Source organism: Chaetura pelagica, unplaced genomic scaffold (genome assembly GCF_000747805.2).
Source record: "Chaetura pelagica isolate M959 unplaced genomic scaffold, ChaPel_1.0 scaffold94, whole genome shotgun sequence".
NCBI lineage: Eukaryota > Metazoa > Chordata > Aves > Apodiformes > Apodidae > Chaetura > Chaetura pelagica.
The window spans coordinates 114591-140981 of record NW_009952881.1 but is presented as its reverse complement, the minus strand read 5'-3'; the positions used below and the strand labels follow the sequence as shown (position 1 = coordinate 140981).

Below are 26391 nucleotides of genomic sequence, written 5' to 3'. Positions count from 1 at the left end.
GAGCGCCCAGCATCCCTCCCAGCCCGCGCTGTGCCCTCGGATCGGCGCCCCAGAAGGAAAGGCGTTGGCCAGGGGAGTTTCTGGGAGAATGGCTTTATTCGGCTGCGCAGGAGGGGTGTGAGGGGAACCGGGGTGGGTCCTGGGGAGGTGTCAGTACTTGCTGGGAAGGCCCCTGGGTCTGTAGCGGTTGGGGTCCCCGCCGCTCCTGCCCCAGGCGTTCGCCTCCTGGTCAGCGCGGGTGTCCTCGGCGCCTCTGCCGCTCACCCCGCTTTGCCAGTTTTCCCGGGCGTCACTGGAAGGAGGGAAAAAGGCCACCTCAGTTAACCAGCATTTAGCTCTGTTTTGTGTTGACTTCCTCAGTCATGAAACCAATTTTTTCCACAGGACTTCTCAAAGCGAGCTGCAAGCACACAGACAGTCCTTGGCTGAGAACCGCAGTGGAATCCATCCCTGGTGTGTCAGGAAACACACCAGCCAGGCGAGAGCGTTCCTTGCCACCAGAAATGCAGAGGGAAGGAATCTGCCTTCTCAGGAGGGCAAGAATAAGGCTCAAGAGCGTGTGGGAGGAGAGGCACTGTTCTGACAGAGAGGGGCAGTTCAGACATTAACTGCCTCTCCTCTCCACTGGCCTTCCAGGTCAAAAGCTGAGTACAAGTCAAAAAGGACTTCACTCTAACTGGAATGTATGGATCCCTGCTAACTCCTTGTTAACAAGCCAAATATGCTCCATTACCTGATCACTCTGGCTGCCCAAGCACCGCCAGGTCCTCTTCGGGCAGCATCATAATTGCCACGAGCATGGAAATATTTGTCAGCACCCACATAATTTGCTTCACGCATGTCCCGGTATGCTCTGAACATATCCCATGCCCCTGAAGAAAGTGAAGAAACAGAGATTATGTTGACTTTAAAGAGTCATCCCAGGAAGAGTTAAGTACCGTTTCAGCTGGGAGCTGAAATGCTCAAGAAGCAGTAACACAGAGAGGCACTTCTCCACATCAGCCTTTGCACAGCAGTGTACCCATGTGCAGAGCCTGATCAAGGCCATCTTCCAGCAGCAGAAACCAGTGGGGTGCCTCATGTGGCGCTGTGGATCTCCCAGCTCTTAAGGACTGTGTCCACTGACTGCTGGTAACCTGTGCTTGGGGAGGGTGCTCCTGAGAGAAAGGCCATGGTAACAGCAGCTTACCTCCCGCTGCATCCCAGGCAAATTGTGCACCACGGCGTACAAATGAGAAGTCAGCACTTGCACATAGAGTGAAGGAGAGCAAGACAAGGCAGACACAGAGCCTCATGGTTCCCAGCCCAAGCCTGACACGGAGCTGTGAGACAATCAGAGAGATGAGCTGTTCTGGAGCACCTTTGAGAGATGGCTTACATTAGCATCCATCACACCCATAGCTGGCCTGGGGAGCTGCCTCTCCACCCACAAGGACTGATGCCCTCTGTGCAATGACAAACTCAGCCAAGGAGTCCACAACAGTGACGGATGGAGATGAGAAACTTGAATTTTAGCATTCCCTGCTGTTTCAGTCATGAGTACAGAGAAGTCCTACATGCTGAAGCATTAGTCCTGTTCCTGAGTACCAGCTAAAAACACCACATATAGCTCACAGATTCAGAATATCACTCACCTTTGCAGAAAGGCAAAGCCAAAGAAGATGGAGCTTGTCTTGTGTGCTCTCAGACTCAGAGAGGGTATTTATAATAAATTCAAACCACTCAAAAGAGGAAATGGAAGGATACCCATAGGTGGGAATTCCCCACCACTACCCCATTTCAAACACTGAAATCATTACGGTAAGCCTGTCCTTGTCCTTACTGAAAGTTCATAGCTTCTGTTACACAATTATTAGAAGGCATGTGGTGCTTCTTTAGCTCTTCATGTGACTATTGGCTCCTCATAACAAACAGGCTGAGAAACTGCCTCAAAGACCAAAGTGTTGTGTGTGCTTGAAGTGCTACCTTTGTCTTAAGGGTGATACTTCCATTCAGCTCTGCTAGACAGAGCTTGGAGGGGGAAGGTACCTGTTTGTCTGCACTGTACATTGAAGCACAAGGTTGGGTCTGTGTTTGTGCACAAGGAAAGGTAAACTGTGTTATCTGAATGGTTGCAGGAATTGCTAAGTGAAATTCCTGTGTGTGCTGGGGTGACAAGATGGATCCCAGGGTTAATGGAATGGAAAACATGGAAGTGTTGCTCTTGACTCCACTGCAAAGCAAATCACATACACTTATGTCCCTCTGATAACAGTTTAAGATAGCACACACACCACCACAAGGAAGGCCTGAATGCTTTGTGCTGCCTTCGCTATTTCTCACAGATCATTCTTGAGGGACTTCCAGCCATGGGCTAAACTAAGGGGACATTTCAGGAAGCAGTAAACATTTTACCCAAGTGGAAGTTCAGATCCATGTGGCCCCAACTCTGCTAAATTTTAAGAAAAATATATTAACTGTCACAACCTCTTGGCATGGTTCACAGTTTGAGTACCCACTATGGTCTCTCTGCTTAGGAGCCTGCTTGCTGCTTGCTTTCCAATTGACATAACTCTTTTCCCTGCAGAAAGCTCTGGGCTTGTACAAGAAATGTGCAGAATGTCTTCCCATTGTGTCATCTTAAATGATTTATCAAGTCTAAGAGAGCTTCTTTAAATTCTCAGCAGAAGAGGTATGTGTAGTTGCCCCATTCACAGCTCTGTCCCCTTAAACAACTGCTGGAGCTGAAGGGCAAATGCATGAGGTGAAAGAGGTGCAATAACAAACTGAGTTAATAAAGTGCCAGCAGCTAGTTCCCTTGGACATGGCTGGACTTCAAACAATAATTTAGTTTAAGGAAAGAAGAGACATTTCACACAAGGAAACCTTGCACAAAGAAGGGAGCCAGACACATCATTTTGTCCCCTTGTCATTTCTGAACTTAGAATCATAAAATCATAGAACCATTCAGGTTGGAAAAGACCCTTGGGATCACCAAGTCCAACCATCATCCCTGCTCTACAAAGTTCTCCCTTAAACCATATCCACCAACACCACATCCCTGTTAACTTGACAACACATGTGAATATCAGAAAAAAACTTCTTTACTGTGAGAGTGACAGCACTGGAACAGGCTGCCCAGAGAGGCTGTGGACTCTCCTTCACTGGAGACATTCAAAACCCACCTGGATGTGTTTCTGTGTGATGTGCTCTAGGTGACCCTGCTCTGGCAGGGGGGTTGGACTAGATGATCTGTCGTCTCTTCCAACCCCTAGAATTCTGTGATTCTGTAACAGTGTAACAGCTCAGTTACTGCAGACTGGAGTGCTTTGTTTCCCTGCAACTCTGTTCACATCCTGGTTTGCACTTAAGGGTTGACATCAGCTCAAGTGCCCTCTTTGCTGATTGTGAGTAGCCCTGTCACCTTTTTTAAAAAAAAAGTTTTTTAAAAAAGGACAACCAGTTTGCAGTTGCTTTTTATCATAACTATATCAGAATGTACAAATGGAGAAAAGTCTCCTGGGGCCCCTATATGTGTTTTGTTTGCCCACTGTGCACTGTAAATTGGGGTACAGGCTCACTAATGCATGTGCCATTTTGCCCAGGGACATAGAACAGGGCGTTGCCTTCAAAACTGACTGAAGGAGCTCTCCCTACAAGAGCTCAGACATTTTCGGACCACGGAGGGTATTTCTGAGTCTTCTGATGTGATGTGATGTGTTTCACATTCTCTCCAAACCAAAATCTTCTGAAAAAAACACAAACATTAGGATAATTTTAAGAAGGTGGAGGGGATGTTTAGAAGATCTTGGATTGCATCCCCTTGACTTGTCTTCAACAAGGAGAGCAGCAGTGACAATGATGGAGCTCCGTCCAGTAACTGAAAAAAAGCATCAGTTTTGTGCTCCAGCAGGTAACAGGCCTGAGCTCTGCTTTCCCGTATCCTCTTGGCCTGCTTTCACATCACAGCCTTGGGCCCACAGAAAGAAGCTGCAGCCAAAACAGTTGCACAATAGAAATAGGCAAACTGCCCCTGAGCACACAGAAGAGTTTGAGCAGAATATACCTTTCTGGCATGTGTGCACACAGGGAAACATAACCCTGGGAGACTCTTTCCATTTGTGTATTCTGATATAGCTACAATAAAAAGCTGCTGGTTGTCCTTTAATTCTAAATATCCATAAAGGCAAGCTACATTCTACAAATATTTCACAACAAGGCTGAGGTGAATTCCCAGCTCAGGCACAATAATAGATGCAGTTATTCTTTATTCTGGGAAGTAATAGCAAAGTAAACTTTAAGTTTGCACAGGCAGTAGTTCACTTCAGGAATTTTGCCACATTGCTCTATGGAATATTTACTAGCATTGGCCTCAGTCTTACAGATGTGTAGAATGACTGCAAACTTGGCTCCTCTTCTAGAAAAAGATTGCATATGCAGATGTTTATCTTAAACAAGATTGATTTCCCCATATGTTTTGATTATGACCCTAACAGTGAAATAATGTTTTGAGGCAGGTATGAGGCTTTTATGTCTATTTTTTGAAAAACAAACAAACAACAATTAAAAAAACAACAACAAAAAAAAAACCAAAAAACCAAAACAAAACCAACACAGCTTCTATTTAAAATTACTCTGGGCAAAATCAACTTCATTCATCTCTGCTTTTCAAGGGTGCTCTCCACTAACGGTTGGTGACCAAAACCAAAGAGGAGCTGCAGATCATCTGCTCCAGTGCAGGCTGGCTTATACTACCAGTGGTGTGTGCTTAACTGACTGACAAGAGCTGGTAGGGGCTGTAGCTTTTTCACAGTCCCTTTACCTTCCCTATATGGGATGAAAACACACACATCAAGAATAGGAAACAGTGATTTTCCAACTCTTCTTCAGAAAGTCAATTCTTACTTTTTATTGACAGTGAAGTTAGTTGAAATCATCAACACAAACTTGAACAAATTCTTTGCACTTCATTAGTTATGCAGCTATTCTGACAAAATTAAAAAGCTCCAAATGTAAAGTTATGATTTATTAAAGAAAACAAAAAAAAACAAAACCCATCCAACCCTCACCCAAAGTTAACTGAGTGTACAAAAACCCCAGAGAAGAAACAAAGAGACTGCTCTGTATATAAAATACACAGAACAACTGAAGCAGACCCATTACATAGGGAGGTAAGCCAGGTACATTCTTGGAAAGCCAGCCAACTTCCTCACAGTTCTCAGCAGCTAAAGATGTACTACATTCACACATTGCATCAAACATAGTTAAGTGCAACAGCCAGTGAGGCAGCAGCAGGCTTATTTGGTTGGTAAGAGAACAGGCTCCAACATCATCTGGCTTGTGTAACCAGCTCACACTGCAGCTGTCTGGCTCCTATTCTGAGTCTTACTGTAACAGCATGGGGTGTTTTTAATAGAAGGTTCTGTGCTATTTCCAACATCAAAATCTAAACCCCAAAAAAGTTTTCTCTTTTAGAAGTAGTCCTGTGTTAGCTTCTTCCACATGTATTAGTTACCAGATAAATGTCTGCCACCAGTTGTCTCTCTGTAACTTCTTTTAGTCAAGTAACCAACCCTCCACACTAGTCTTTCTTGCAATTGAGATAGAATAGTCAGACTGCACCTCTCAAAAGTCTGAAAGTTGTTACTAAATCCTATTTTGATGAAAAGCATTATTTTGCAGCACAAGTGCTGCAAGACTACATAAAAATATGCTTTATAAAGAAATATTTTCTAGTAATTTCCTGACAAAAATATGAATTTTAATTAAATTCAGTTCCAATGCATGCATTTTTTGTTTAAATTACACTTATGAAAATCAAATACTGATGAGATGCCTTGGCTTTCTGCCAAAAATAAGTATCTGATAGTGAAGAGACAAAACTAGAAGCCCAAAAAGAAAATTGTTCAAAGATGCATTAAATGCAGAAAGACTGCTGGTACAAAGCAGAGTTCTGTAAACGCTAAATAAAATCCAGATGAGTTTATGAATCTTCATGTTCTAGCAGATATTTAGAAAGACTTCTGTCATGACAGTATCCATCTAAAAACACTTACCTAAACCTTCAACTTTAAAAAAGATTATTAAAATATGACACATGGTCTTCTTACTTCCCAAAATGTCATAATTAATGGTTGAATTATCAAAGTTTAGCTGGAGTTTAGTAAAGCCTTGGACAGACACTGTCTCATACAGCACTCTCCTGGAGACACTGGCTGCTCATGACTTGGACAGGTGTAGTCTTTGCTATATGGCCAGGCCCAGAGTTGTGGCATTAGTGGAGTTAAATTCAGTTGGCAGCCAGACACAAGTGGTGTTCCCCAGGGCTCAGTGTTAGGACCAGTTCTGTTTATATCTTTATTAATTATCTGGATGAGGGTATCAAGTGCACCCTCAGTAAGTTTACAGATGACACTAAGTTGGATGGGAGTGTTGATCTGCTTGAGGGTAGGAAGCCCCTCCAGAAGGATCTGGACAGGCTGGACTAGATAAGTGATTCAGCACCATGCTCAGCCCTGGTGAGGCTGCACCTCACATACTGTGTTCAGTTCCAGGCCCCTCACTGCAAGAAGGACACTTTGGTATTGAAGCATGCCCAAAGAGCAACCAAGCTGGTGAAGGGTCAGGAGAACAAGTCTTATGAGGAGAATCTGAGGCAACTGGAGTTGTTTAGTCTGGAGAAAAGGAGGAGGAGGCTGAGGGGAGACCTCATTCTCTACAACTGCCTGAAAGGAGACCATGGTGTGGTGGGGATCCGTCTCTTTTCCCAAGTAGCTTCTTAACCATTAGTCCACTCATGAAAAATGTTTCCCTCCCATTTTAAGACATAGCTCAATTAATGCATTTCAAATTGGCAGGATCAGTCCATATAATTTAAGAGAAAAAAAAAGCTATGATAACAAGCACTTTTACAGTAACTTGAAAAAGTCAATGTAATTTACAGGAAAATTAAATGAGTACAGGCTTAGGTATTTCCAAGGAATGGCAAAAAAATCTTATACACTGTAATTTAATACTTAGGGGCTCACATTCTTAACACTGAAGTCGTACGGACTTGGAAAATAAATTCAGGAGTTTTCATCTCAGAAATCTGTAAGCCTAATTTTACTATACATACTGAGTGGTGTTGATTTAAGTTCTAGAGTTCAAAACTCATCTTCAAAAGAATAAGGAAGAACTGTCAACAGTTCCCACATACCTGCCAAATGGAGACTGGCTCAAGATAACTGAACTTTTAGACAGGGAGTTCATTTATTTAAGAGTCCAGTAAGTTTAAGAGGCACTTTAATATACAATCATTACAGTAAAAAAACATTCCCAAAGTTTTCCAAGTTGTTTTCTATGCTTGCTGAGACCACAGAAACCGGTCACACCTTTCCAACATGGACTGAATCAGTGCTCTGCAATTAAAGCAAAGAGGGGAGAAAAAAGTCAAAGAGTAAAAAAAGCTAACAACAGAAAGAACAACAGAGTTTTGGTTTGCTGTTTAAAGAAAAGTTTGTCCAAAATGTGATGGTATTTCAAAAGTAGTATCATGACATCACTACACATGCCTTCTCTGAAAGGGATAAGGCAGATTAGAGCCTGTGCAGATATCTCCTTCAGAGAATCTCCTCCACATACATTTTAACGTATGATTTCCTGTTTCCTCTTATTCAGTCTTAAAATGCCTACATTGCACATTGCATAGCTCCTAGATAATAAAAAAATTCAGCTCAATTTTAAATCTGAGGTAAAAATGTGAAGCATTTTCTTTTTATTAACTGAGAACAAAGTTTAAAGCATCAAGAAGATCCAAAATTAACACAGTGTGTACACAGATCTCCTGTTAACATGTCATCTTACCTTTGCCTTTTCTCAGCAATTCTGAGTATCTCACAGACACCAGTAAATCTCTCAGACAACTCTAGTGTCAAGCCACACTCCTGCAAGAGAGGCAAGGCACGATTTGGGCCAATGGCCTTTGCTAGTAAGAGAGCTACATTTTCCACAGTGACACAGTCTGGGCAGCTCGGGCTGCCGTTGCTGACGGCATTCCCGTTCTGTGGGCCATGATGGTGGAAAACCGGGCTGTGCTTTTGTGCAAGATGCAGAAGAAACTTCCATTCTTCTATCGTCTCCGGAAGGGAACCTAGATATCAAATTAATCAAATGTATCAAATTTGCTATATTATTTGTAAAACAAGGATTATTCTATGCCTAATATTTTAAATATATCTGTACTTAAAATGGAAGCTACCTATTCTGATTTTCTCTGGAAGATCTAAGAAAACCAAGTGTTATCAATAAGCTGATTGTGTACAGAAGCGATCTGCCTTGACTGACTGATTCAGTAGTGAACAATACACAAAGCTTCACAATAGTTCAGTATTTAAGGCTTTGGATTAAGTCAAGAGACAAGGAATTATTTTGTCTATCTTAGAAGAAAATTCCCAGTAGCCTTTAGTTCTACCATATGATACCGTGCTTTGATTGTCATAACTTGGGGTTTGTGCGCATGTGCAGTGGGGGGCATGTGCATGTGCTGTGCAGGGAGGCTAGCAGTTCCTCTATCTACAACACAAGTTTAGCTTTTACTCCCAACTGACAAATAACTCTTCATTCTTGAACTTTTAAGCATTTTCTAGCACAGCAGATTTCAGAAAGCACAGTGTGAAGATACAAGAGCGTTACATCCATTTATGTGTTGCGAGTACACTGCACTACACACAGTTAGTGCTACCAAAACATTTCAAAAATAAATGCATGAGTATCATGCATCAGTATGTACAAGTTAGTGCTACCAAAACATTTCAAAAATAAAAGTTCAACTGAACTTTGGACAAACTGCATCAGTATGTACGAAGGGCAGTTCCTGCATTACAGAAATATGTTTACACAGCTTAAGACTCACTAACCATCTTCTCCATTCAACAGGCTCAAATCATCCAAATAAGCAATATTAGTAAAGGCTTCTATTCTTCTATCCAGTTCCAGACAGAGAAAAAGATATCCAGGCCAAAATCTTGAATAAAAGAGTAAAGATTTTTGGGAATCAAATACTAAGTCTGAACTGAAGTAAACAATACTTAAATATTAATTTAAATATCAGTGAAGACAGAAGTGACAGAGTTTCCTGAATGCCAGAAATCACTACAGAGTGGGGACATGGGTATATAGCCCTTCGCCAAAAGGGGTACATTAATCTGGACACTCAAAATTCATCCTCAAAACAGGAAAGACTTTAAAATAAATCCTCTCCAGGTAAGGAGCAGGTTAGTGGTTTTCATTTGTATCTTTTGGGGGTTGGAATACCAGCTAACTGAGTATCAAGAATTACCATGTTTTCTTCTTACCCGTGTGATTTACAGATGTCAGCCATCTTCTCTTTTGTAACAAAATCAGCTGGGAGCTTAATTAAAAGCAGAATGAGCTGGCTGTAGCCCCACGTAAACAAATGTGATCGTGGCCTAGAAGATGAGAAACCCAGTTTTAAAGCATTAATGGTTTTCTTCAGAACATTATGTTCTCTCTACAAGAAAGGCAGGTATACAAAAAGAGAGATGGAAAAACTAATGAAACACTGTGTTGTCTCTGTAGAGTGGTCACTCTGAAAAGTATTACATATTAAGTTATTTAATCCTTTGGTTGCTTCTGCCAAAAGCCTGCAGACCCTTTTTGCTGCAGTCAGGACCTTGGGTGAACTCAACTCTACCTAGGATTTCCTTCCACATCCACAGTATTTGCTCTTTGCGGTGCATCATGAGAAACTGCCAAGCACAACCAATCCAGTCGTACAGATTCAGGCTGCAGAAGAGATCTAAGGAGAGATGACCTAGAAAAATACACAGAAAAAAACTACCAGTTTTAAATATACCAGACATGAAGAAGTAGAGATTGTGTGCAGAAAAGAAACCCACCAAAAGAATGATGTAAAATTAAATACAGAAAAAAGTGTATAATTATTTGTGTTTCTGGAAACTGAGGGGACCACAGAAAACCATCAGGTTTGTAGGTGAACTTCCCCAGTTTTTTAATGCTGTCTAACCTTGTTATACTAAACTGCAGGCACAGGAACAAAAGTAGTCAGTTCCATAAAAAATATTACTTAGAAAAACCCATTAAAACTAGCATCTAATCAAACAAAAAACCCACAGTCTGAGAGACCAACTAGAACTGACATTATGAATTAGAATATAACACCAAGCAGGAAGATAGAGAAACTAAAAAAAGCCCCACAAAACAAAACAAACCCCACAAAGCTACAAGATGAGAGCAAATGAAAAATATTCTGTATTCCCTTTACCTTTTATCCTCTGGCTTTGATTTCACCAGACTATCTAAATATGCTAAAAAGTGAGCTGGATCATTCCTGCAAAGCTGTTTAATATCAGAAGGCAAAATAGAGGGGTGGAACTTGATCAAGGGGCGAAGAGCTGTTTCCCCAAATTTTTCATAAAGCCTGGAGAGAGAGGATAAAAACTATTTGCAGTACAAGACAGCAAAATTATCATTTTTTCAAGGTATCTTGCAAGTTCAAGATAGTAGTACTGGAAGGTGACATCTTTACAAGATTCCAGAGAGCTTCATGAAATATTAAGCGAACCAATTCTTGCTGGCAAGTTAACTACACTGAAGAAGAGGAAGAAAAGCACTTGGCTACAAACCTTTGAGCATGTACCAGTAACAGTGGACTATCATCCCAAGGCCCCAGGTCATGCAGCTGTTTCAGTATTTTCAACATATCTCCATTTTCCATTGCTAAAGCCACTGGACTGTGACAAGTTAGTTCTGAAATAAATCAGCGCATAAGTTACAAGATATGGGCAAGGTTGTTTTTTTTCTTAACACACATTGTTAAGCATAAGGACAGAAGTTATCGCTACTTCCATGGAACTCCCTAGCAAACAGTAGTAACAAGTGAACAGCTCCTACTTGTTCACTTCACAGAAATCAACATCACTAATCTGCACTTACAGCAAATTACAGTTATAAAATGAAAACATTAAAGCATGGAATAACATTCTGATATATCTTACTTTTATTTAGACTTCTGAGGAAGCATTTTTCTCTCATGTGAAAAAAAGATGCCCATAGTAGGACATATGGCTTGCATGTTTGCATCAGTTTTCATATATTACAATTTGCTTCTATTAATAAAGACTTCAGCTTGGACACTGACTTCACAGAATGCAAAATTCAACACAAACCTTGGTCCAATTAAATGTGATTATTAATCTACAGGCACAAGTGCAGTTCAACTGAAGACAAAGTGGGAATGCATGCACTACTGTCATTTCTAGAGCCCTCACAATGCAAATAGTAAACAGATTTCCTGCAACCTAAATGCCAAATACCAAACCTCAAAGCAAGATTCTGTTGTATCAAATCAATGCTAAGACTTTCATTTACTCTTTAAAGAAATGCATAAAGCAGAAGCAGAGAACAAATGAAGTTCTGTTTTCCAATAAAACCAGGAAGCTTTGGTTCAGTTAGGCTAAATAGGCATCAAAAAGATCAGAAAGGATTTCTGTGGAAAAAGGAAGTCAGATGAGACCACAAGCCACTCATTTGCATGGAATAATCTATTGCATTCAATTTTGTTTCACATTAACCACATTTTTCTACATATTAAATCTTCCATTTCTGCCTCTCCCCTAATTTCTGCCTGGTTTCTATAGACATGTGATTCTAATTAAGATTATTTTGGTCTATGAAGCACATATATTTGTTTTTAAATAGATTTAGTCTGTAATCACTAACAACATGTGAACAACCATATAAATGAAAAGGTTCAGAATTCCAAAGTAAGGGGAAGAATAGTGTCTCCAAGGAGCCAGCAGTTCTTGTTAAGTTAGTGTTTGGGAGAAAAACAATCAAGCAAAGAACCCAAAACTCCCACACACCAACCATGCTCCTCCCACACTACACCTGCAGAAGAAAAATTTGCAGAAACAAATGGGAGCATCTTCAAGTTTTTTTCCTTTTTCTCCCAAACCGTCTTACTTTCAGCTTACTAGTAATAAAATTTTTGTTAGTTACCTTTCAATCCTGCTATGTATGTTTCCCACATATTAGGACAGGTTGCATACAGGGTTATAATACACTGCTTTAGTCTTTTTAAATCCAAAAGAAAGAAGTAGGTTTGCATAAACCTACAGGCCAAGGTCCATGAAGCTGCTGGTGGCAGACCTCCATCAGAGCTTTTCTCTGCCTCACTGCTTCCACAGGAAAATATACGCAGCTCAAAACAGAGTGTTGTCAACTCAGAGAGGTCTTTCTGAACATCTGGTTCTATGACACATGGAGGAGACACTTGAAAGTAGCAATCCACAGGTTCCTTCAAATCAGTTCTGTTTTTACACATGGTTTCGCTTATGCATGTTTCATCAGTATATTCCTTTTCAGTGCAGTCTTCCAAGATACTACACTGTTTCCTGTCTGCTGGGATTCTATCAGTTGGAGCAAGTTCTAGGTTTTCCTCCAGGACAGCCCCCTCTTCATCCGCACACACACTCTTGCTTTCCTTAACAGAGGAAGCAGAATGCTCTTTGTCACCAAACTTTTCTTCTAGATAGATAAGCCATTCCTGTAAAACCCTTCTCATACACTGTGGTTCCAACAAAACCAAGGGATCCTGGAGTTTGGCTCTGTAGCATAAACAAGAAGTTTGCTGGACAGTTACAAGGTGCCACAAGTGAAGTATTATGTATGTATCTTTTGTGTAACTCGACATACATTCCTGAACTTGACTTACAGTTGGTTGCTATATTTTTCCAGTTTTGAGTGCATCAAACAGAGTTTAGGTTACTTAGGCTGTCTGTCTACATTTAATATTAGTACATTCTGAATTCCTCAGAACTTCTTTCCAAATGGATTGTTGTTTGTTACATGGTTTTGATTTTGGTTATTCTTGGTTGTTTGTTTTTTAAACTATGCTTGTAGTTAGGACACGAGGATAATACTAGAGTACTTAAAATAAGCTTTTGGTGGGTTTTGCTTGGTTTTAAACAGGGGAAACAAATCATTAACCAAATAAGATCCTTTTGGCTTATGTTAATAGACATTTACAGCATTACAGGTATGTAATGAATTTTAAAAAGTAGGTGGTTGTTTGTTGATTTTTTTTAAATCAGTAATTTTTTCTACCAAAGCCCAATATATCTATACAGTAAAAAGTCTTCCTGCTTACATAGCTTTTGCTGTTGCAGCCTTGAGGTCTCTCAAATGGTCTTTCTCTGGAAGCTGGCAGCTCTGTGGTTCTAACCTGGAACAACACATTAATTTCAGTGAAGTATTATCTTCAATAATTTAAGTGAAGATTTCCTCACAGATGTCCTCAAATTTGTGAGGAAACACCATTAATTCCTTTATTTAAAAAAAATACAAAGCTTTCAATTCTAGTAAGGACGAGCCCAGACACTATAGATGAATTGGGCATGAAGAGTGACCAGTAGTATTTTTTGTAGCCTTCTATAATGGCTTCTACTCCAACTAGAGAAGATTTCTGAAGGAACTTAATAAAACTCACTATCATGCCACTATATGAAAGCTAGTCCAAAATAGTAAGACAGCACATCACTGGCATATGATATAACTTAGCTCTGTATTAACTGGACAATCATTAAAGAAGTTCAATGGTTTACAACTACAATTATTAAAAATAAAAAAAGTTTTTAGGGACATAAGTGTTTCCTCCTCACTCAGAAAGAACAGGAAATGAACTGTTGGGCTTGTCTCTGTAACTATAAGGAGCATCATAGATCAGCAACTCTCAGGGAGTGCGATACACTACGTTCTTCCTCTTCAGTTACTACAGCACCGTGGAGGCTGCATGCTCCACCACCCAGAAGGGTTCACTGTCTCATCAGCTTCTAGGAAAGGAGTCAGGGAGAAGCAGTGATACTCACTACAGTAATGAAGGCAGCTGGAAAAACCTAACACCTACTTAAATTAGTAGTTTTTGCTTTAGGCCTCTATCCTCAGAATCCAATGAAATTGCTAAGAAAACGTGATTTTGCACTCACTCTTTCTCTTCCTGGGGAGATGCTGCCAGATTAACAGCCAACTCCTGCAGCTGCCCATCATCCTTTGCTTCTTGCTTCACTCTAGCATCAGGACTTATATGAAGTGTGCCAATCTTTTCAGTAGTTTTGCGTACAAAGCTTGAAACACTAGGAGTCGGAAGTTGAAACATTGAAAACTGAAAGTTAAAAACCAAACCAATCAAGCACTTTCTTTCCAGTCAAACCATTAATTCAGAAAACTTCATAATCTAAAGAAATCTTGAGTAAAGGACAAGCGCAGCAATGACCAACAACAACAAAACTCACTAAGAAGCTTCTCAGAATAGATACGTCAGTCACAGTCTCCATCTCCAGCACAGAATAAAAACCTGAAGTATTTAAGACTGGGATTTTTTTTGCTGCTGGAGAAACAGGATCACAACTAACATTAGTGCATAGATTCTTGAGATGTATTCCTAAGCTGCATTGCATTTTAAAGCTTATAAATAGAAAGCATTATTAAGAAGTATTGTCCCTCTTGGCAATTAACAGCAGTTCCTTGTATCTTCATTAGAGTCAAGATGGAAACTTTAAATTGTCTAGCTAATTGGACTGCATCTCCAATGTTTCCGTTCAGATGTTATATTGTTGCAGAACAAAGTATGAACTAAACCAGACATTGCTACAAACTTAAGAGAACAGAAAAGGGAAAGATGTAATGGAGGAGTGAACCTGCTGCAAGTTTTACCTTTCTTTGACAGCTTGGAGAGAGACGAGAGGAGATGGGGAACGAAATGACAAAGGAATACTGAATGGGAGAAATGTCTCGTTCCGGTCAGCCTCAACCGTCACAGATGCATGAGATACATTGTCTAACAAATGGAATTGAAATAAAGAGTCATGAAACAGTGGCCTAGCAAAAAAGGAACAGTGAAACAAACTGCAAATCCCTATTTCATTAGCAGATAACCTACATGGGATATTCTCATAATTTATATTCAAGAATGTGGGGAACCATAAAAGCGCTATTGGGTATCAAGGGACATTTCATTACTGACTTTCAACCTGGTAGATTTGCTTTCCTAATAGTCTTTTGGCTCTATAACAAGGCAAACGATGATCAACAACTGTATGAAAACTATCTTCTAACAGTTGACTTACAGTCTATTCAGGGGATAAAATCTTGATTTAGGCCACTGACAGTTATTTAAACACCTAGGAAAATTAAGTATTGTGGCATACAAACAATTCACTTTGCATGATTACCTAAAACCTAAATCACATATGACCAGAGATGCATAAGCCACGAGTAAGGTAAAAATCACCCCCCCCTCTATTGTGAGTACACTCCAAAATAGAACTGAAAGCAGCTCTCTGACTTTTGGTAAGAATCACAGGAAATACATAATCAATTTCTACTTCCTTTCCACTCTTCTGTCCCTAACAGTATCTACAATGTGTTTTGGTCAATCATTTCCTGGTCCAAACACACACTATCTTTAAGTGATACAAGTAAGAAAAAAAGGATCCTTTTAAGTAAGGATGACACTGCATTTTGCAACAGTCAGCACTGTCTGCACTGTTGAGAGGAGAAGATGCCATGTTGATACAGAAATTCTACTACTGGAGTGCAGTCTCTCTACATAGTGCCTGAAGGTCAGAACTAATTTTTAAGATTGCAAATAAGGCTGCTTTTGTTCACCATGCAGATTAGAATCCTAAAAACTGATGACATCTTACGTAAATGTGAGCAGGGAAACAGTAAGTCCATTTCTCTTAAATACCAAGTTAAGCATACATGCTTCAAGAAGCATCTAGAACTTCTCTACTATGAAATAATCAGAAAATCTATTATCTCTTGTTGAACAAATAGAATTGTTCTATCTTCTGTCATTCAAAAACCACCCTCCTTCATTTTAGATTTTTAATATCAGAAATTATACATTTCCAAGTTTTCTTACCTGTTATTTTTATAGTGACGTAGGTAAAGAGGCAAATGTAAACATAATGCTACAAACAGCACATAGCTTTGTCAGCAGGACAATGCTACTGACGAGTAGGAAGTAAATGCTAATTTCCATACTCTCCCTCTTCATTATGGTTTTCCAACAAAGCACCCAAATTTGCTCCATCCTCAACCAGCATCTCTGCAAAAGCTAACATGCAGGGTTTTTCAAGGAAAATATTTCTACCACACCTGGAACTAAGCCCGCTTCTCACCATCCCCTCCCAGTTCCAATCAGAGTAGAGAACAAGACCCATTATTGTCTCACTCTGACTTTCATCCAGTGACAAATAAAAAGCTCTCTGGATAGTCTAATAACAATTCTATCATCCCCATGCTAATGTATACACACCTAAGAGATAATCCTCTTTACATATGGAACCCTGCAAGACAGTTCAGAACACTTATTCTGAGCCTACTGTTTTCCCTGAAGAAATACAAAGAGTCAATATCAAGAAACTTTGCTGGCACTAATATTATTGGAAGGCTAGTGTCAACAAACATCACATTTGAACTTCCATTAGCACTGACATAGTCAGCTGTGATAATCTTGACATTAATGCTGAATTGCACAGGGCAGGAGGATGGGGGGGAGCAGAAATCTGAGCGAAGTCCTAGCCTGGCAAAAGCCCTCTGGACCTTGTGTTTTGGTTCTCTGGGTTGTGTTTGGTTTTAAGCTTGGATTTCTGTGGAGTAAGCATTTCACTCCAATGTTTCTAGAAGTCAGGGTGACTGTTCCCATTGATCAAATTAGAGAATTTAATCATGGATAACTTGATAGTGGAAAGAGCACAGAGCCAACCCAATCAAGTTACTGTAGAATAAATAAAAATTCCATCTGAGTAAAATACATTAATTAAGAAATATTACCAAGCTCTCCTTGCTCATCTTCCTGGTGTGCAGGAAATTCCTTAAGTCTCTCATCTTCTGAGAATGTTTGACTGTGGAGAGAACATGAATCTTCATCTGACTGGCTGCCTCTTCGACTTATAACACGATATATTCCAGAGTCTAAGACACTGAAGCTTTCCTGGGACAAAAGGGAAAGGAGTTTGATGTGCAAGTTCTACATCCTTACAGAGCTCCAACAACCACAGCCACACAAATAACTTCACAGCACTTCAGAATTCACTGTTTGGAAAAGCCCTTAATAACAGCATATTTTTGACATATCCAAACCAAAAAGGTGCACACATGCCAATAAGTGTGCAAGCCACTGACTTGATAAAAAATGTATATGCTGCAATTGCTTTTTGGAAAGCAGCCTGCAGAACTGGTGTACTTAATACGTATCAGTCTTTGTCCACAACTCAATCATTAGACACAAAACAATATGTAAAAAAGGCAGAGGTCCAAGAATTTAAAGAATGCAAATAGTAGTATTTCATACCTCTCTACTGCACCTCATTTTAGAAAGCAGCATTATCAGCTACAGTAGACACGTTAAAAATTAAAGCCTCATCTTCAAAGCAAGCAAGGAACTGATTTTAAGCCATAAAGATAGAATGTTTAGGGGGGATTTTTTGGCACTACCAATACACTTACATGAGAGGAAATACTGCTCCTTCTACTACTGCATGCAGAATCTAGAGGCTCCAACTTTGAAATTACTTCTTCCAGCTGAGTAATAAGATCTTGTTGGGTTGAGGCATCCAGCTGAGACTTCAGATGCTCCAGCTTGTCTAGAGGCAAATTTTTTCTTGCCTAAAAGTACACAGTGACATGGAGACGTTATTATTTCTAAAGCACACGTGAACAGCAGAAGGTACCCAATGTGCAGGCTAATTTTAATTCCAAAAGTACGCTATGAAGACTTTTTTTAAAACTCCAAGAACATGAATCTCAGAAACCCACAGATATATTTACTTACTCTGGAAGAAATGATTGCATTTTGGAAGAGACAACAGACCCTGGCAGCAAGTGTCCAGAACCCTCTTCTTATCAGACGCTCCACACAGCGGTCTGCCAGCAGCAGGGAGAGGTGCACAACTTTTCCATTTGTATGCAGACAGAACAACTCATTTTTGTAAACAGCAATATCCTGAATATCTGCAAAACCAGATGCACAAAAGTGTCTAAAGGACTGAAATAGTTAATCATAATTTCTTTCTGTTCCCGAAAGAAGGAGAAAATATATTTCCTATCTCACTGAAAAATGCTTACAAAAGCCTAGTAGACTGTAGCACAAGTGGCATGGGGAAAACAAACACTGAAGAGGGCTAAGCTAGCATCTAACTACTAAAAAGCATAAACTATCAAAACTTTCTGGAGTTGCATTTCTAAAAAGCATCCAAAAGGTACACTGAAGTTACTGAAAAGTTTCCTTCTCCTCTGAAGGGGGATGGAAAACTAAAGAGTGGTAAAGATGAGAAATAGACTATTAGCTTTGAAACTGAAAGTATCTCCTATTAGAAAAGTTGGCCTTTCAGTAGTTTTCAAATGAAAGTTACACTGTGTGCATACACTCCATGAAAGGCATTGGAAACTTAACACCAAAAGAGTGGGAGAGAAGGGGAAGGAGCAGACTGACAATAACTAACCATTCTAGAACTACACCTAAACCATACACACAAAACTGTTTATGAGGCATCACTGAACTGCCAAATAAGTACATTCCCTGGCTTCAATTTAGACAGGTGTTAGAAAGAACAGGTTTAAAGCTTTCAGTTGCCAGATTATCCTTCACAGGACACCTGTCAAGAAACCTGAATAAACAGAAATGAGGAAAAGATATTCTACGTTTTACCTCACTAATACTGCAGGTTGTTACCTCTCACTATTCAATTACTGTATTTCAAAAATTCACTCTACACCACATTTTGTTTCTCAAGCATGTTCTCAGAAGTACAAAGGAAGGAGTTGACTGGAGCAAGCAAGCAGAGGGTTAACATTCAAGGATATACCTGACAATTGACCAGAAAAAAAGTTTTCTGATCAACATTCTGCAATCCAACTGCAGAAATTAAGCTTGAAAAGGCTCCAAGTCAAGCAAGAACTTCAAAAGTGACAAACATAACAGACAATATTACAAAGAGAAGATTCATAGTCTACCTTTTACTTCACTCCAGAGTAAGACTTGAACACTTTGGGGAAGAAAAACATAAATGCCTCTTTCTGTCCAGGTCATCACATAGTGCTCACTGCAAGAAAAGCAGACAGTTAACAGTGCAACAATTAACTGCGATAGTCACTGTAAAATATACAGGGATGGCATTGGCTTAAATACAGCAAGTAAGAAGTGAGTTGTTTGCATGCTACTTGGAAAGTACTTCTGCAAAAAGATGACATTGATAATATAAATATACTAATAATATAAATTAGGAGTATACCAAACATTTTTATTTTTAAGCCTACTTTACCAACAGAAAGCTATGATGACAAATACTCACGTCAAATACAGTAGCTGAGGGAAAGATAAATATTGTGGAGAGCAGCTGCAACTAGTATAATGAAGATCCAGCCTGTAAAGTAAAATTAGTATCTATTACAAGCATAACTACAAGTATCACTTTCTTAATATAATATTCTTAACTCTGGAAATACAAGGCTGGCTTAAATAAATCCAGCCTTTTGACAGCAGCATTCATTGCAGTAGTTATACAGACATACCTGCAGAATCAAAGTTTGACATTTTTGATAACTCAGATACTGGTTTCCATTATGAGAAGAGAATGCATTAAGATAACAGCTAGTACTGATGCTTGACTGCACCAGGACATTATTTAATCTTCTCAGTATTATGGCAGTTATTTTCAGTTAGTTTAGAAGCCTCAAGCAAGTTGATCACCGATAACACTCATGCATCTACCTGAGAGTAACAACAGGGAGAGGTGGTGATGAGAGCAGCTGCTTGAACTGGTGTGTGCTTTGCACTTCCCCATCAAAGTTCACTTCCCACATCCTTGAGCCAGGTCGAGCACAATATATTAAAGGTTGCTGATTCCCACCGTTTTTTCCAGCAGGGAAGAAACATGCTCCAAATTCTCCATCTCTCTCTTTGTTACCAATTTTCCAGAACTTCTCCCTAGTGGAAAAAAACAAAGGTACTTGTTAAGGCAGCATTAATAAAGGCTCTAATTAATTTTACATTGCTGTTGAAGAATAAATACTAAATCCTAGATGCTGAATTCGTTTTGGTGCTTATAAAAGCTGTTACTAATATTATGAAATTTATAGAAGACAGGGTGCAGAAATATTTATTAGTTTAAATGAATGCTCACATAATTAAGGTGATTTTTTTATTATTTTTTTTTCAGGAGAACCAGTTGGTCAACCTGGTGATGGGAAGGTGGTGATGCAAATCATCCCAGAAACCATTTCCAATCACATGCCAGATGGGGATTATGAATAGTCAGCATGAATTTACAAAGGGGAAATTGTGTTTATAGCATGCTACAACAGAATGACTGGATTGACAGATGAGAGAAGAGCAGTGGATGTTGTTTATCATGACTTCAGTAAAGCTTTTGACACCACTCCTCCTGACTTCTCCACAGACAAAATGAGGAACTGCAACCAGGATAAACAGACATGGAGAAATGCAAAGCCCTGCACTGGGGGAGGAATAACTTCAGGTACAAGGATGGGCCAACTGGCTGGAAAGAAGCTTTGTGGAGAAGGGCCTGGGCATCCTGGTGAACAATAAGCTGACCATGAGCCAGCAATGTGCCGTGTTGGCAAAGGCGGCCAAAACCTTCCTGGGCTGCATTAGGAAAAGTGCTGCCAGCAGGTCAAGGCAGGTGACCTTTCCCCTCGTCTTGGCACTGGTAAGACAAAACTGGAGTGCTGGATCCAGTTCCAGGCTCCCAAGTAGAAGAATGAGACGGATACTGCAGCAAGTGCAGTCATGGGCCACAAAGTACAGGATTGCAAGTACCTGTCTTACAAGAAGAGGCTGAGAAACATGGGTTGGTAAGCCTGGAACAAAAAAGGCTCAGGGGTGGAACTCATATGATCCTATGTGTATAAATGCCCAATGAAGGAAGTAAGGCAGACTACTCTTGGTAGTATTCAGTGAAAGGACAAGAGGCAACAGGCACAAATAAAAATCCAGAAAATTCCATTCCAACATAAAAAACCCCTGTTATTGCAAGGGTGGTGAACCACTGGAAAAAGTTGCCCAGAGAACTTGTGGTGTCTTCATCCTTGGAGATGCTCAAAACCTAACTGAATACAATCCCACACAACCTACTCTATCTGATTCCACTTTGTGCAAGAAAATTGGACTAGATCTGGATTGGACTCCAGAGGTCACTTCAGGAACTGTGTGACTCAGTAAAGTCCAATATTTCACAAGTAAAATACAACTTGCCTCTCGGTATCACACAAATAAGTGCGTGTAAGTGAAGATATGAGCAATCTTCCATCCAAATAATCAAGCTGAACAACCCGAGAATCTACAGTGGTTATAATCTGAACAGGAAACATCACAAAAGCAGCAGCAGCCTACAGTAAAAAAAGAAAAAAGAAAAAGAAAACATACAGGACCTCAATTCAAGGTAAACACTATTTCATCAAGTAAAAAAATCACAACATTCAGAAAAGACTCATGTATGCTACAAATACACAGCATAAGACAGAGCAGTTCCTTTCTTCTCCCTTACAGAGCAAGGCTTCAATGCTTAGAGGCATAAAAGTCTAAATCCTCCTTTTACCAAAACCATTACTGAAGGCTTAAGAAAAAAACCACAAAATTGTACAACTGTAGTATCCTGCCATTTCTTTATAAAGAGTGCAGGTTTTGTAACATTAAGAGGAATTTTTATTCTTGCTCTTGCAAGTGTTATGCTTTTGTCAATTCTCTCCTACAGGTACCTTCAGCCAGCAAGATGTCTTCTGGAGACAGACCTGAGGGATTACTTGATACAAAAAAAACCCAAAAAAACAACTACCATTGGATTAGGTGGTTTACATAAACCCACTTTAGTACCCTGTAGCAGATTACCCAAATCATATTTATTATACAAGCGTCTCAGTTTGCATGGGTGGCAGAACAAAGTCATAGACAGACTTCTTATTCATAAGAACCTATTGGGAACTCAGGTTTTCCAGCAGCCACTCACCATTTTTGACAGCTTAAAGCTGTCTTCTTTGTTAGGAATGTGTCAATCCCCTGCTTCAAACAAAGTGCATTATCTGAGAGATTCAATAGTCCAATTCCTTCACCAGTTATGAGTAACATATTCCATGAGCCTTGCCCTTCTCTACATCTTTCCACAATTGATTTTTTTAGTTCTTTCTTTAAATGCAGGAGTCTTGCTACTTTCAAGTCCATTTTTCATCTAAATCTTTTGAGAGCTAGAAAGGACCTGGAGTAACACACCTATTTCCAGGTTGTGCTTCTCACAGATTAAAAGAAAGAGGAACGAATCTAGTAATGGTGAAATTTAATGAACACTCAAGGGCTTGAAATCAGCTGGTATCATTACTTTTTGAGCCCTTTGCACAAAATGTAATGGATGTAAGCTCAACATTCACTTCCTTTAACTAATCTACATGTTTAACAGTATCCAGACAGAGCCAGCAAAATCAGTGTCTGGGATTGCCCTTTCTCAAACCGGCAGCTGACCTAAGGACTAAGACAGCTGAACCTGCAGCTGGGTCTAAAGAATCCAACAAACTCAGAAACACCAAGACCATGGGCTTGGGTACTTGTAAATTCCAAGAGGAAGAAGGTCAGACAGCTTGAAATTCTGTACTTTTGAAAGCATTTCTATGTTGCATTATTAGAACAGCTAAGAGGGAGTGGGGGAAGTTCACGGGTTAGGGTTTCTATTGTTGTCTCAAGAGGGGTTAGGATGTTCTACATCCCAACAGTCAAAGCCACCACAGCTTCATCAGATGTCAAGTTTCCTCTGTTCTACTTTACTAAAATAAACAAAAATATTCCACACATCATCCCCGGGAAACTATTCATCTCAAACAAAGTATATGCCATCTTACCTTCCCTTGTTTTGAAGTGTTAATCTTGATGGCTGACACTTTTCCCACATGATCTCCTACAAAAACACGAAGGGCAGCTGTATCCCAACATAGAGCTGTGACTTTTCTGCCCTTGTGCTCAGAGGAAACATAAATCCGTTCTGGCTTCCCACGACGTTCCTGATTCAGCTCCCAGACTACTACAAGACCTTGGCTACAACAATTATTAAAAAAAATACCATTTAAGAATAAGTATTCTCAAGTTTTATCATTGATAAAGATGCATTATTCCAAAGAAATGGAAAATGGAAGCAGTACATCTCAGAGTTGGTTGCATTTGAGGTTGCATGCTTTCCCACTCTTCATTCTAAAGAACTTGCCCTTCCTTGCAATGCAATGTATCAGCAGCTTTGGAAGGCTACTCTCACATTTACTGGAATTGCCAGGGAGGACATAGAAAAATAAGCATTTTAAACAATGTAAGTGGTATTAACTACCAAGCTCACTATGCCAAGTTAATAATTATTTCAGAAAAAAAGCTAACCAAACTGTCTGCACAGGGAATTATTCTGTAGAGTCCTCTACCAGTTAATACCCTGCCCTCCTCCAAGTTCTCAGCAGATATTCAAATCTTAAAAGTTACTTAAAAATAGTTATATAGAATTCAGGTGTGTAAGTACATCATTCACCTGGTGGCAACAGCAACATAGTCTTCATCATGTAAACAACAGGCAACCCGGGAAATGGCACCTTCCTGGAAGCAAGTATGCAAGTAAGTGCAGGTAAAAGTTGTTATTTTACTGCCATTACCACTATGCAACTTTCATCTCTAAGATTTAAACCAGATTCATGTCAACAGCTGTTACCACCTCGTTGTGATCTGCACTGTCTTTTTTGGGGGGAGGTTTGTTTGCAGACACTGAGTTTACTCTAAAAAGATGCAGCTGACAACAAGACAACATAAAGAGAAACAACTGTGGTTCATTCTCTGATTTGGAAAATACGGGCATCAGTCTCCTGCCCTTGCACCTATAGAATTTGTTTTGCCACAACTAAGTGAGATGCTCCCAACCTTAAAAAAAATGGCTGCATTCATGTTACAGTGGGAGCAGCAGTGGCTCCCAGGAAACAGCATCTGCCCGTGGAAAAAACCCCTGTTCCATGACTTCTCTCAGCAAAACCATGCCAGCCTGCCTTTTCTTTGCTTATCCAGGTAGTTCATAGTTTTGACATCCACACGTTGGTTGTTATCTACATGTGAGTTGCTCCATTTTCTTATTCAAAGTTTTCATCTAATCTTAGATATTCAGGTGATTTTGTTGCTGCTGTTAAAAGTAAGAAATGGGAAAACAAAGGTCTAACCCTCACAAGGAATTTCTTTCACACCTCATGAAGTCTATTACACTCTAGTACCACTTTCTTAAGTGGAGCAGTCCAAAACTCCACCTGACTTGGACAATTCAGCAAGCTGAAAATGGCTGTTGACTCTTACTAAAAATTAACTTGAAACAACATCTCTTTCCCAGAGCCATTTTCCCCTGAAATTTTGTTATTGAATTCTTTACCCTTACCTTATGAGTGAGAAAGAGTCTTTGCTTCCAACCATCTTTCTGTATAAGGTTCAGTCCTCCTCCTGAACTGCCTAGAGCTAGCCATCTCTTTGACACAGCTATACATGTGCACTGAAGGAACAAAAACCACAATGCACAACATGGCTGCTAGTAAGTAATAATAACAGTACTTTCTTTCTTTTTTTTGCATTATCATGCTACTTTTTTAAAGGCTTCATTGTTTGTCAGCTGTGTGTAACTCTCCTAAAACACCAGCAGCACAGTTGCCAAAGATATTAGTGTAGCACTCTCCGCAACTGGAGCAAAGAAGAGACAGGAAGCATGTAAGGCTGTATTGTTTAACCCCACAGCTACACTGAGAAAAAACACACTAAGGTCCTTTTGTCTTCACTACTTCTTCTTCCCAAAGTGTTCCCCTCCCCCAATAAGCCAGCACGCAAGCACCCAAAAAGATCAGGATTAATCCTGTGGGTTAATCAGATAATAAACCAAATAAATAAATTATTTGGATTTTTTTTAAACAAAAAACAACCCCAAATCAAAACATACCCAAAAAACACACCCTGAACATGATAAACTCACCTTCAGACGACTAGAATCCAGCCTCAGTGCAGACAGCAATGGATCCAAACATTCAAACTCTGCCAACACATGGTTGTAAGAGTCTGGAATTACTGGCACAGAGGCCATTGGTGTACAAGATCAACACTACTCACTCAGGGGTGCATTAAAGCTTCAGTTTTTAGCTGTACCTGGCAAAAAAACAGTAAGTTCTTGATCAGTTCATGTTTCAGTATGACATCTGTTTTTCTGAGTTTAAAGAAAAGGTGTTCCTGTTCAAACAGCATCAGGTTTCAGTTTGTCAAAAAGGCCCAAGGGCTACAAAATTAGACCCCTGCCTCATTGAGATGTCTTTGCTGAAGCTCATTACAGACTACTTAACCTATCAGATTCCAACCCTGGAAATATTTAAATAGCAGCTGTAAGACATTTACATCCATCCATGAAACAAGTCCTAGTCTACCTATGGAAAAAGCCTTGTTTTGTGGCAAAATGCACTTCCCCCTACAACACAAGCCCTTGATTTTAAACAACTTTTCTCAAGGAAAACATTTAACATTGGCATTTTATACCTACACCATCCTCTCCCCTAAAACTAAGTTTAAGGAGTATTACCTTCAAGTGATACCAAATTTAGAACTACCTGGATTTGTGCTTTCTTAATACGTGTGTACATAGCATGAATAAACCAGCCCTTCCAGCACAGGAGGTCAGTAACACAGAGTGAAAAGAGATAATTAAATAGTTATTGAAGCTGAAAACTCAGGTATTTATCTCAAACAGCACACACTTTAAAAGAATCGCTTGTTGAGAAATTGTTAAAGTTTAGATCTCTGTGCTCCTTGAAAAGTTTTCACTACACTTCATACTTCAGCCTCTCAATTTCTAAATAACGTTGCCCTGCAACCCTATAAACCGAGTGACCCCCGCCCAGACACACTGTCATGTGAAACCTCGCACTTCCTCACCAGAAAAGGGAAAGCCTGCTCTCACCAGGCACTAAAAGGGGAAGACACACATTAACCGAGAGAGACTGAAGATTATTTCTTCAACATTCACAAAAAACTACTCAAAATTTCTCAAACATTGGGACTTCCGAAGGACGCCACCCCCATCGAGGGCCGTTTAGCTCTAGATTAGAAAACTCAGTCCAGAAAGAGACACACATTAACCGAGAGAGATTGAAGATTATTTCTTCAACATTCACAAAAAACTACTCAAAATTTCTCAAACATTGGGACTTCCGAAGGACGCCACCCCCATCGAGGGCCGTTTAGCTCTAGATTAGAAAACTCAGTCCAGAAAGTCACCCTGACGCCCGCGCTGCGGGTTCTACCGGATCAGATCTAACTATCGATCAGAAACCAAC

General features: G+C 39.9%; 2 protein-coding genes across 2 annotated transcripts; both read right to left on the bottom strand.

The window, feature by feature from the left end:
- Positions 1-150: 150 nt before the first annotated feature.
- Positions 151-1295, bottom strand: LOC104386738 (serum amyloid A protein-like). Its single transcript, XM_009995384.1, has 3 exons — positions 1190-1295; positions 734-872; positions 151-292 (listed from the first exon to the last, which is right to left on the bottom strand). Exons 1-3 carry the CDS (start codon positions 1293-1295, stop codon positions 151-153), a joined length of 387 nt encoding a protein of 128 aa, XP_009993686.1.
- Positions 734-25151, bottom strand: HPS5 (Hermansky-Pudlak syndrome 5). Its single transcript, XM_009995385.1, is given in 24 exon segments — positions 734-872; positions 1190-1322; positions 7273-7379; positions 7825-8110; positions 8877-8983; positions 9315-9428; positions 9674-9793; positions 10265-10420; positions 10626-10749; positions 12001-12608; positions 13151-13212; positions 13982-14132; positions 14713-14836; positions 16840-16999; positions 17515-17673; positions 17840-18018; positions 19021-19109; positions 19359-19430; positions 19778-19989; positions 21277-21414; positions 22912-23104; positions 23580-23644; positions 24462-24572; positions 25044-25151. Coding segments are annotated over 22 exon segments (3399 nt in total). The 3' UTR covers positions 734-872; positions 1190-1322; positions 7273-7318.
- Positions 25152-26391: the final 1240 nt, after the last annotated feature.